Source organism: Chiloscyllium plagiosum, chromosome 9, assembly GCF_004010195.1.
Source record: "Chiloscyllium plagiosum isolate BGI_BamShark_2017 chromosome 9, ASM401019v2, whole genome shotgun sequence".
NCBI lineage: Eukaryota > Metazoa > Chordata > Chondrichthyes > Orectolobiformes > Hemiscylliidae > Chiloscyllium > Chiloscyllium plagiosum.
The window spans coordinates 64,052,432-64,065,548 of record NC_057718.1 but is presented as its reverse complement, the minus strand read 5'-3'; the positions used below and the strand labels follow the sequence as shown (position 1 = coordinate 64,065,548).

Here is a 13,117-nt window from a genome sequence, read left to right as displayed (position 1 = left end):
TCTATATCCTAAAAGCCATTTCCTCATTGACCCCCATGCTTTGATATAGGTGTAAACATTTGCAGATTTGCATGAAATAGCTCTATTTAACTTGTGGTAATTACATCTGGCTGTAACTTCAGAAGCTTTCCCCAGTTTCACTGATATGGCCGCCACTCGCCAATCACACGCGGCATTGCTCAGATCAAAGCAGGCCCCAACCAATCCGCATACAGCCAAGCCGCTGGCTGACGTCAGCATCCCCATGGAGGGGTACTTATCAAGATGAATGAGAGGTTTCAGAATGAGAGACTGGGAGAGGGGAGTACATTGAGCAGACAGCACTCCCTTTCCCGTAGTCCCGGGAGGAAAAAACTGGGAGAAGAAGAAGTATCTGGGTCTCCTCAGGATCCGGAAAATGAGTTCCAGCGCAACGGAGAGTGGCAAGAGCGGCCAGTACCGCGTGGACCATCTCCTCAGTGCAGTGGAGAGTGAGCTACAGGCTGGGAGTGAGAAGGGAGACCCCACTGAGAGAGAGCTGAAAGTCAACCTGGAAGACTTGGATCTGTGGCTGAAGTTTAAGGAACTGACCAACGAAATGATCGTCACAAAGAACGGCAGGTAGGGTGAGGGCTGAGGAGCCAGCCTCTGCTGGGAGGGTTACCCTCTGACCTCTCACTGTGTACATCACGGCTTTTAGAATATTTAGGAAAGGAAAGGCGTGAAAACAGAGCTCGGCCTACCCCATCTTGTACTTTCCATAATTAGAAACAGGGCAAAACATCACAACTTAAAGCTGACAGCATTTGTATTTGCTCCTCTATGTCCCATTGAAAGGTTTAATTCCATATGTTGCAAGAACAATTGTGAGCAGCGGGTGTGACTACAAGCCATATCCTTCAGGGTCTTGTCTTGCTCAGAAGCGTGGGACAATAGATAAAATGCACCACCACCCCACCCCCTTCCTTGCTCACTCGTTTTACTTTCTTTCCTGTTCTCAGGAGGATGTTTCCTGTGTTGAAAGTGAACGTGTCAGGACTAGATCCCAACGCCATGTACTCGTTTGTCTTGGACTTTGTGGCCGCCGACAACCACCGCTGGAAGTATGTGAACGGGGAGTGGGTCCCCGGTGGCAAACCGGAGCCTCAGGCTCCCAGCTGTGTTTACATCCACCCCGACTCTCCCAACTTTGGGGCGCACTGGATGAAAGCGCCCGTCTCCTTCAGTAAAGTTAAACTCACCAACAAACTGAACGGCGGCGGACAGGTACATCTTGTAGATTTAATGCATCCCTGACTGGCTGAAGTAACCCGTGCACCAGGCCTGAAGGTCTGAACTGCACTCAGATTCTTTCCCATATTGCAGTTAACAAGTAAGCCGGGCCATTTGCAATTATAAAAAAGGGAAGATACAAAGTTATCACATGATGCTCTCAAATGTCAGCGCTGGTGAGATTATGTGACATCTGATTTGCACGTTTTGTCGTTAATTGGGAAACGGTAACGATTTAACTCCGAGGTATTGTAACAAATAATACTGATAATTGAAAAGAGGATTCTGAATTTCTCAGAGTTACGGGATTCTCTTTGCTGGTGTAACAGTTGCAAATTATAGCGGTTGGCAACTTTGGAGAGTTAACAGGCCTCTTGCACATTACATGAGCCACAGCGAGCTATTACAAATGATAGAACGTGGTGTAAAGCCGGGATGACAACGCATCATTGAATGTCGTTATTAGTTTAAACGTCGACGGTGTATAAAATTTCGCACGTGTGAAATATGGTTTAATTAAACGATGCAAACGGTGAAAAAGTTAGTTGCGCAGTGACTAGGAAACTTGCAAGCCTGTAAAAGTTTTATTAGAATGGACCTAGCCCCTAAAGGACATTTTTTTTAATTGTTGTAATTGCAGATTATGTTGAACTCTCTGCATAAATACGAGCCCAGAATTCACATCGTGCGAGTCGGAGGAACTCAGAGAATGATCAGCAGTCACTCATTCCCTGAGACTCAGTTCATCGCTGTGACAGCCTATCAGAATGAAGAGGTAAACGCCTTCCAAAGAACCTATGCACTTCCAGAAGTCCAGTATAGCCACAATTAGCGTTATCAGCACCAATGATCAGCAATGTTTTATTGCCATCATTTGAAATCGTTGACCATTGCTGAGCAGATTCAATTCTTAAAATCTGAGGTCATTTTTGGATTGTCTGCACCATATTTTGCTAGTACTAAGTGGTAAGAGTAGCGACACGCCAGTAACTGCATACTGATGAATCTTAAGTTTTATCCCCCCCGCCCTTCTTCACAGATCACAGCTCTCAAAATTAAATACAATCCGTTTGCAAAGGCCTTCCTTGACTCCAAAGAGAGGTGAGTCTAAGATAGTATTCTATTGCAATACTTTAAGCTAGGACCAATCTGTGCGCTGTGTTTAATGGGTTTTTCTTGTCCAGAAGCGATCACAAGGAAATGCTGGATGACGTGAGTGACAGCCAACAGTCTGGATATTCCCAATGTAAGTTTTTTTTTGGGGGGGGACGGGGGAAGAGTCACTTTGTACTGCAGCTCGTCTGATTTGTTGTGGCTGACTGGACATGTATATTTCTCCTCCTCGCCAGTAGGTAGCTGGTTTCTGCCGAGCACAGGTACCCTGTGTCCACCTTCTAACCCTCACGCTCAATTTGGTGGACCAATCTCACTCTCCACGCCCCACGGTTGCGAGCGTTACTCCAGTCTGAGGAACCAGCGCTCTGCTCCATACCCGAATCCTTACACGCACAGGAACAGCTCTCCGAGTAAGTGCAATACTGCTCTAACATATACCCGATATCATTTTAAGCGTCTATAAAAGGGTCTTTATGAAAGGGTACAGAACGGTTACTGTCGAGTTTGATCTGCTTCTGGATATCAAAAGCACTCGTCTCTTTTGTCATATTAATGCACTGGCAAGCCTTCATTAGATGTATTTGAATAGTCGAATAAAATTCGAATTAGCCCATATGTTCTCTCCTAAATTTGAATTCTTAAAGCGTCTGGGCTAATATATGATGCTTTAATCTGCTCTACTGCAGGCATTTTGAGGGAGGTTATGTCACTTCATTGAGGTAATATTAATAATCCAATGACCCAAAAAATGCGCCGGATATACCGGTACACATTGGTGGTAGCGCCTGGAACGTCAATTCCATTGATCAATAAAGATTTGGAATTTAAACTGGTCTCAGTCAGCATGGCGCCTTCAACCATTGTTGTAAACTCCCGACCTTTACTGAAGGTAATCTGCCCTCTTCACCTGGTCTGGTCTATATATGACTCAAAAGCCCCAACAATGTAGTTGATTCTTAACTACACTCAGAAATACCTGAGTCAAGGAAAATTAGGGTTGGGCAACAAATATTGGCTTTGCCAATGGCGTACACATCCCATTAAAAAAAACTTAAAAAAAAACAGATTTGGAAAGCTATGTTGCTGTGGATGCGGAGGTGGTGGGAGGTAATTCAAACAATTGAGGATCCTTTGCAAGTTGAAGGAGTGAGGAATGCTGGTGTACTACAATAATCGTTTTGTGTATGATAGATTTTTAATTTCAACACCGTAAGATACAGAGTGAAGATTACATTACAGTGTGGAAACAGGCCCTTCGGCCCAACATGTCCACACCGACCCGCCGAAGCGCAACCCACCCATACCCCTACATTTACCCCTGACCTAACACTACGGGCAATTTAGCATGGCCAATTCACCTGACCTGCACATCTTTGGACTGTGGGAGGAAACCCACGGAGACACGGGGAGAACGTGCAAACTCCACACAGTCAGTTGCCTGAGGCCGGAATTGAACCCGAGTCTCTGGGCTGTGAGGCAGCAGTGCTAACCACTGTGCCACCGTGCCGCCCACTTTTTTTTTCAGAATACCTGTTTGAAATGGGTATATCCACAAAAGACTCCTGCACTAGCTGCCTACCTCTCTTATAAGCAAGAGCATATAGCAGAAAGAGAGGAATGTTCTAGAAAATCGCAATAAAGGAGCATCAGTACAAAATGAGGAAAGATTGTGACAGAGAAAGAGGTTGTCCGCGCGGGTGAACATTGGTCCCATTGTTTTAGTGCTGCCGATATAGACCGTTATCTTTACACAGTATCTTTATTGTAGGAAAAATAATGATTCTGTTATAACCACCATCACTTAACTTTAAATCCCACTTCCACCTTCAAAATCTTTCCCAATGACTGATTTAGTTAGGGAATGATGAAATACTCAATTAGTTGTGTTAGTTGAATAGTTAACAGTATGACACAAACTAGATGTCAGCTATTTTGTAAAAGCGAATTTGTGAAAGGCGTGGTGTTATTAAATTAGACGCTTATAAAAATACTTAGTCTATCAATTTTACCGTGGGAGGAGAACTTTTCACACTCTTTCATCACTTATAGATTACATCATTGAATGCGGACTTGTTGCATTGTACTATGTGATTAGTTATGCCACCTGTACCAGGTCTAATTTGTTGCTATTTTGGGTGTTTCCCTGTAGCTGGCTATCCCGATAGCTCTTCTGGTTGCCTTTCCATGCTTCCTAACCATGACAACTGGTCGGGTCTGCAAGTCTCCACGCATACCAGCATGCTACCCATGACACACAATGCTGGCACTGCCACCAGCTCTAGGTAAGAGACATTCGCAGGATGACCTTAGTGGATTTAACACAATTTCGGAGGGCGGAGGTAGAAGTACCTTTGTAATAGGAATGTCTTCTATTTCTCTGAAAAGGTTTAGCAATTCCACCATTACCAAATCCACAGCGCTAATACTTTAATTTTGTTTACCAATCATTGTCTTGACCTAAACTTCAAGCCTATTGTCTAAAGTAAATAGAAATTAAACTGCCAACTTATCTCAACAGCTCGATTGATTTACATTTCACACATATTGACGATGTCCCCCAACGCACTCACACATACATTAATAAACGCACAACCATTGGGCATGATTTGGAGATGCCGGTGTTGGACTGGGGTATACAAAGTTAAAAACCACAACACCAGGTTATAGTCCAACAGGTTTAATTGGACGCACTAGCTTTCGGAGCGCCGCTCCTTCATCAGGTGGTTGTGGGAACTATTAGGGAAGGAGTGATAGGTGGACATAATGTCAGAGAGTAAACATTCCTCCAACTATAATCTCAGACAGGTGTAAATGTCAGCAACGCATATCTGTCCGAGTAATTGATTTTTAAAAAAATGAATACATTGTTAACGTACTTTAAAAACAAAATACAATATCATGTAGCCCAGCCATTCGCTAATAAAGGAGGGCTTTCTGCAGTTAAATATCCTAGCGGGAGCTTCCTGAGGTAGAGAGAAGGGTTTTGAGACATTACAGCGGGAGAGTCTGAAAGCCGACGTGATACCACTTCCACTTGATATCCAGCGTCCAGCTTGGATTTCACCGAGAAGTGTCCAGCAGTTTCAGTCCGGCAGTGAGGAACTAGATTGTAATTTCTTCTCAGTTAGATGATTGTAGTCCTCCAATTGGCGAATGCCACGGGGGCAGAGCATGTCTTTAATATGTTGATTAGCAATGTTATTTTCGTTTGACCAGCTCATTGCAATGATGACTGATCCCATTTACTGGTATCTACCATTCTTTATGAGCCCGATACCCCCACCCTCCCCATGTGACTGTATTTGAATTTTTAGTGACTTTGCATAACTTTTCATGGCTCTTTCTTTCTTGTTGCAGCCAATACCCGAGTCTGTGGTCAGTCAGTAACAGCACCATTACCCCAGTGTCCCAGTCTGGGGGCATGTCCAACGGCCTGAGTTCACAGTTCCTGCGGGCTTCCCCGGCTCATTACCCGTCTCTGGCTCACTCAGTGAGCGCCACCTCGTCAGGATCGCCCCTGTATGACAGTGGCACTGGAATCGAGCTGTCTGAGAGCCAGTACGATGCCTCTGCGCACAGCAGACTAACTTCCACATGGACACCAGTTACTCCTCCATCCATGTGACAGCACTTGTACTCACCTCGCCTTTCTCAAGCCATTTAATTTAATTTAAGGACTTCTTTGGGAGTTTTCCCAACCCTTCCCATCCTTTTCCTTTGGACTTGATGTTGCAACTCCGTGGGAAATCCAGAAGAATGGCAGGAAGAGACGAACTTGGTTCTGTGATAGATTGCTTGCAAGATTTCTGTATTGATGACCAAAGATGTGTTCCGCCCATACGTCCCACCAGCCTGGGATTTTGAAAATGGCATGATCAAATACTTCAACCAGAATGGTTCTGTTTTTTATGATGTTCCTATTAATGATAATTTAGAGAAAACAATCCATTATTGTAAAATAATTATTGTATAGAAAACATAAACTGGCACCAGGTCTTGAGAAGATAAACCAAATATGAACTAAGTCGAGGAAGATGTATTCCATGACTTAACAATCTAATCTCCGTCGCAGTAATAATGTTGGGACCTCTGCTTTGTGCGACAGCAGTGACCTGTCCAAAAACGATGTAAATAAAAACGTTAGTGGAGCGTATATGTAATTAATGCCTCCCCATGTAGCACACTGTTTGTCATTTATCATTGACCTCTCTGGAATTCGTATATGCATAATAAGAGAAGCAGTCTCTTTTAAAATGACAGAAAGTCCCAATGACAAAAATACAATCCTGCGTCTCCTCCGCTCCAAAATTAAAACATTTAAGAGTATACTGCACCGACTTAAGCACCTGCAAAGAAAGAAACTCGTTGCCAAACCCAGTTCCTCCAGAGATGGAGCGAAACTGATCATTCTAACCAGACCTGATTTTACAAATAATTCACTACTTAACGTGCTTTACCCTGAGAAATATTTTTCCTGCCCATTAGTTGAAAATATAGTTGACTTTTTTAAAAAAAAACCCACTTTAGACGGAGCTCTCCAGCTGAAAGTGGCCTTTTAAGCTAGGTGTCCCGAGACGGGATGTGTAACTCTGATATCTCAGAGTTGCAGCCACCTGATCCAAACCGTGCAAAATTCTGATCACCATTTTCCTTCTGGGGATGAGAATGTTATAATCGGCAGGTGGCAAGTAAAATGACACTTAATTTCCCTGCAAACCCCGACCATTTGAATTGTATTTAAAACTCGCAAAAAAGATAATTCGCCAACCGGAAAATAAAGAGAGGATACACTTGGTCGTTTGCAAGGTTGTGATTTCAGTTTTGCAGTGAAATTGCTGTTTGGAATTTTCTCCCCAGCAGTTATCTTGACTACAGTCTATCCAGCTGAGCGAATATTGCATGCCTTTGATCACGTCATTTCACCTCAGAGTCATTTACCTTTAATGTTACCGATCGTGTTAAGTCTTACAAGGCTGCGTCGCCAGAAATTCTATTGTTTTCTTCTCTGGCCGTAGTCTTGAAAATGCATTGAAGGAAAGCAGCGTTGGAGGGGAAAACACACATTAAACATTGTAACAGAAAAGTGATTTGCGGTGTGGATTTACTCCGGCCGATAATCTTACGGGCAATGAAAGGAATCTTTTATGACGAAGCATTTGATCAATAAAACATTTAAGGACAGTAAGATACCAAAGTGTGGGGGGTAGGGGGCGGGGAGGTATATATTAACAGACTGAGGCGAGACTCTCTCTGGCTGTAATATGGGAGGGAGGGAGTGGGGGAGGGGGAGTGCGAGCTGATGTTGAAGCATATCTTACCACAGCCTTTTATAAACACTTGGGCTACCCAACACTGACCGATTGCTATCCAAATAATTAGCGATTCTCATTAATGCGGTTATATTCAAACCAGTTTGGAAAATACCTGCGTGCGAATTAAGCTCTGCAATTTACCCTTGTTTTACAACTCTGCAAATTGACTCGATCCTTTCATCCAGTTTCCGTAAAGGTAGATACGTTTTAGGGAATATTTCTTCCAGAAAGTGATATATATTCTCTGGTCCTTTTTGAGGATTTCCAAGCGTGTATGCCCCAGATCCCCACCCCACCCTCCTCCCAACGCCCGGCCCCCACACCAAGACTTGTGTCATTTTAAAATCAGAAGTAGCATTTGAACATCTCTCACGGGCAGGACATGCCTGGCCATGTGGGGATGGCGTGGGAAGTGATGTTCCTTGCGGGAAGAAATTGGTGTATGATAAGGGTTGCTGTAAATTCCTCTCTGCAGTGGAGACCACATCCAGTCTCGTTATTCCAAACTTGGTGGGGGACCGCTCCCCTCAGTCCCATTGGAGGACTTCCACTGAGTTCATTGTTCAGTACAAAACGTTTAATCGAAATTGGCTAGGGCCCTTATAACAAAGCTCCAACTCACGTTTCCAATGAATAAATGGACGATTTCTCTTATCCAGTCTTTTATGACAAGTAGTATATTTCTCTTCCTAACAATACTAATCCCCGTGCTGGAGATCTGGGTGAAGTGGCCCAGTTTTCGTTTCTTTGCAGCACCAACTCCTCTCCCAATGAGCGACAGATGCAGTAAAAGAGCACAAAGGCAGTATTCATGAAGAGAATGTCATTGTTAAACACGCAAAACAAACATTCAGTGGGATCGCACTCTTTTGCTGCTCCAAACGAGCCACGGGAACTGTCAGTCCCAACATCTGAGACTACAGAGAACAAACAGCCCGGGGCGCAACGATGCAACCCCTGCTGCTTTCAACACCAGTCTCGCCTCTGTCACTTCCCGCCCAGACTGGTCTCCAACTTGCACCAGCGCTCCATTTGAACATAGTTCTAATCATAACCGACTCCCAAACATAGCTGGTCAACTGCGTGAGTCACAGTGGAAATGTTTGGTGGCGTATTTTTGCGAAGAGCCTAAAAATATGTCGAGATTGACAGCGAAAAAGGATTTTGAGGACTTATTTTTAACGACTTTTAAGTTCGAGCCCAGCAAAACCAAATGAATACATCAAAAATCCCGAGTCACGGCATGATTGGACTTTGAGGGGAACTGGATGCAATGGTTGTCTTGCCGCGTTTGTTTATGGGCATCATTTCCGTTTTGTTTATTGCCTGCACAGGAACAATAAAAGCTGCACAGATTTCGACGTGAGAAAGACTAAGGTGGAATGGAACTCAGTGCGGCGGGAGCCAGTAGACAGGGAGGGAAGCTACACTATTTACAAAACAAAAAGAGCAGCCAAGCTTTCAAACAGCAAAGCTGTCAATGGAAAAGATGGTGTGAGCCACTAGTATAAATAATGCACATCAGGATGAAGTGTAAGATAGTCCCTGAGCATAGTTGACAGGAATTGGCTGAACACTAAACAGCTTCACAAATATTTAAAAGAGCAGTAGTGACGAGCCACACTGATTTAAATTAAACTTGGGTATCTCATACTTAAATAACTTCTAGAAATTGGGTGCTCGGATTAATTATCCCATTTTAAATTAAGTACCGCTGAATTCAAATACGCGCTTGAAGCGATTGGTTTCTGGCCACAGGCTAGTTCACTGCAGCGCACTCTCGAGAACTTATTGCTGCTGACAACATACACAACATCGGAAATACTCAAGTCACGGGCAATGTGAATCTTCACGGAGTTAAATAAAATGTTGTAGTTTTCCGAAGAGTATTATTGACTGGTTTTACAGATTTCGAACTGGTCAGCCATGCTGTGGTTACGTTGAAACCTCGCCCAGTGTTTTAAACCGCTTATAGCAAATGCATAATCAACCCCTTTAGTTGTCCGCTGGATTCCAGCTCTAAGATCCCACACATTGCAATCAATTTACTTTTATACGTCTATACGGTTCGAGTTCTCCGTTTGCACTGTTATAATTCTTGGGAATAGAAATATGAACTAAAATATGAAGATTCTATCCTGCGTATTTACCTCAATGAAAGTTTTCTCGTGTCAATTCAAAGGTTGGTTAACTAGGCCCTGCTTTCTCTAACTCCCTCCTTAAACGCTCTTACGTGCAACAACTGTTACAGATCCCCTCTTTTTGACAAGACCGGTCGGTTTATTTCTTTCTGCCACTATGTAAACGCTGTCTGCAACTTTTTATAAAGTATTACGGGCAAGTGGTTATTGTTTGAGAGTCCCACCTGACCATGGGATGGAGTAAATCTTTCTTCAGTGAGTGACAGTCTTATTCACTCCAAAACTTACTTTATTCATAGTGTTTGTTAAAAAAAAATCCACTTGAATATGACACTAGTTGCAAGAAAATTCAACTTGTCCCTACACAGTATGTTCCACGCCGGATGATTGCAATGGAGCCAGCGTTTACAAAATGCATTCCCTGTCAGGTGTGCCTGGACGAACTGGGATAAAAACAATTGCAAAACTAAACCGCTCCGACCAGGATTAAACTTGCAATGTGAAACGCAAGCTCATTAAAGATACTGCAAGTACTGGGAATCTGTGGGAGAATAATACTTGAGAATCGTTGGATACTTAGGTAGGCAGTCACCAAATCTACACTATTGCTCCTGCCTTGCTGAATGCCTTTGCATTTTCAGTTGTTGCAATCATTCCGCACTTCTTGTGATCAACACGTTGTGAACAATGGAAGAGAATAAAACTAATTTTAATTGGGGATTTGTTTTAATTTCTTCCTTAACGCCTGCTATAAGATTCTGGGGTCAGTTAAGTTTTTTTGTAAACAAGGCAGCTGGCACGAAATGTACACTGATGGTGTTTACCACATCTGGAGCGTTTGTTCTCTGGTACAACTTTCCCCCCATTCCGATAGTACATATATCTTCCTCTCGACAGGCATAGTGACAACCAGGACCCTGCTGGTCAAAGCACTACAGCTGAAGGAGTTAATGGGCACCTCACCGAATCTTTTTTTCAAGATTTTCAGAAATAAATTTTGACAAATTGTTTCCACAGATCTTTGAGTTGATAGGAAGAGGGCGCAGATTTCATATATTCACGCGATGTTTCTTTAAAAAGGGAGGATGGAAATAAATGTTTCTGTCATCTCCACAACATTTTTTTTTGTTTTACGTATAAGGTGGATAGTACGATGAGCAAGGAACTTTTTAAAGGCTGCATAAAACCAATAGAACGGTCGGATTATATTCACAAAGAGAAAGAACAATTAATGGATTGAGTTTGCAATTTCTGTAATGTCTAATAAGTTAATTACTATTTTAATTCTAATAATTTCTCTAACGCCCCTAGTTCAGACCATTTCTATAGAGGTGAGCTCCTGCACCCTTTCTCCAGTGCATGTTATGCCCACGCCGCGCCTTCCTCGCTAGTTATGTCGTGTAAATGTCCTCAGCATTTCAAACGGAATTGCAGTCCTTTGAAATGCTGAAATCATCTCATCCGAACCAGCGCCAGATCCTAAATTATTCTCGCACTGGCTCCATCCCCGGTGTGTGGAGACATATTTTGACATATTCAGGACTTTTATTATTCATGGGCTAGGTGCTGCTAGCAAGGCCATCATTTATTGCCCATCTCTAATGCTCAGGAGAAGGTAGTGACGAGCTTTCTTGAACTGTTGTAATTAGTGTGCCGCTGGTGCACCCGCAGTGCCAAGACAAGGGGAGTTCCAGGATTTTGACTTAGGGAATGGTGACATATCTCTAGGTCCGGATGGGGTCCCACTTGGAGGGGAACTTGCAGGTAGTGGTGTTCCCATGTATCTGCTGCTCTTGGCCTTCTAGGTGGGAAAGGTCGTGGGTTTGGAAAGTGTAAACATTTAGAAGTTGACCTTTTTACCTACATATGAGTCGTGGTGCTGGAAAAGAACAGCAGGCCAAGCAGCATCTGAGGAGCAGAAGGATCGGGGTTTTGGGCAATTTTCTCACTTTCACCTACACCAAGAGACATGTCGATGCCAGGTGTTAATACAATATTCAAAAGCCTTCTCAAGATTGTAGTGCACCAGTAAAATACATTTGTTTATAAGATGCAACAGTTAGAAATTAAAGATCTCTGGTAATGGGTTAGGGATGTGTTGCTGGAAAAGCGCAACAGGTCAGGCAGCATCCAAGGAACAGGAGAATCGACGTTTCGGGCATAAGCCTTTCTTCAGGCAAATGCCCGAAACGGCGATTCTCCTGTTCCTTGGATGCTGCCTGACCTGCTGCGCTTTTCCAGCAACACATTCTCAGCTCTGATCTCCAGCATCTGCAGTCCTCACTTTCTCTCTAATGGGTTAGGGAGCCGGGATGATTGATTGGCTATAGCTTTGGGAATGCTGTTTCTCCCTACTGCAAAACTGAATATTGTTTGACCTAGCGCTCCAAAAACAGTAAGACTGTTTCCCAGTCGGTCAGTTTGAAAAGCACTCTTTCCTCTCCCACAGGGGAGATTCACTGATTCAGTGAACAATGGGATCAGGGGTCTTACGAGTTGCTAGTAGGCACATTTCAAGAATTGGATTCGCATAATTTTTACACCAGAGTCCCAGGTCTCTCCGGCCTCAACCTGAGGGCGAGAAGCAAGTAGGCAAGAAAAGCAATGTGTGCTGTCAAACATTACCCCCAAACTCACAGCGATGCAACCTGCAATATCTCTGCCCCGAGGTAACCGAGCTCAGCCACAACAGCATCAGGCTCACAGCCCGCAGCAGAGCCCCACGGACAGTGCAGCTTTAGTCACCCAAGCTGCAATGTCGCTGAAAGCAAATGTTCAACGCTCTTCACGAAAGCAATGGTCTCCTGGGCTCAAGTTGATAATTGTGTTATCTTCACACACATCCAATCAATAATGTAAATTGCACAAGATCAAGGAAAGGTGCCCTTTGAATTGAAGCGCCAATTTCCCCCAGAAAACCATGAGAAGAAGATTGCTGTAAACTCACAGTGGCTGGCACTGTACAGCATTGGCGATTCTGAGTAAATATTAACTCAGCTGGCAGCATCTTCTAATAACATTTCAATTCACAAGCAAACAAACAAGCCACTGATCTCATCTGTGCTGCCTTTTACTTTCAATATGCACTAAAGTTCTCTTTAGATCTTCTGAAGCCTCTCTCTTCCACTAGTATAGAAGGGTGCATTGCAACACAACTCATTATTGCACATGTACCTGCTGGATATCACTAGATGTTCCAGGATAAAAATGGAACAGAATTTTTGGATGAATTTTGCTCTAGGCAAAGGGTGTGTGGAATGTTTCTTCTTGCCTTGACACACATCTCCAGTGTGGACT

At 43.5% G+C, this 13,117-nt stretch overlaps 1 protein-coding gene across 4 annotated transcripts; it reads left to right on the top strand.

Moving 5' to 3' along the window:
* Nucleotides 1-301: 301 nt before the first annotated feature.
* tbxtb (T-box transcription factor Tb) lies at nt 302-6,874 on the top strand. 4 transcript variants are annotated; one of them, XM_043696819.1, is made up of 8 exons: nt 302-600; nt 981-1,245; nt 1,892-2,026; nt 2,291-2,352; nt 2,439-2,497; nt 2,604-2,777; nt 4,517-4,649; nt 5,725-6,874. In XM_043696819.1, exons 1-8 carry the CDS (start codon nt 398-400, stop codon nt 5,990-5,992), a joined length of 1,299 nt encoding a protein of 432 aa, XP_043552754.1. In that variant the 5' UTR covers nt 302-397; the 3' UTR covers nt 5,993-6,874. The 4 variants fall into 4 exon arrangements, with proteins under 4 accessions (XP_043552754.1, XP_043552753.1, XP_043552752.1 ...); XM_043696818.1 differs by having other exon boundaries at nt 2,601-2,777; XM_043696817.1 differs by having other exon boundaries at nt 2,436-2,497.
* The last annotated feature ends 6,243 nt before the right edge of the window (nt 6,875-13,117 follow it).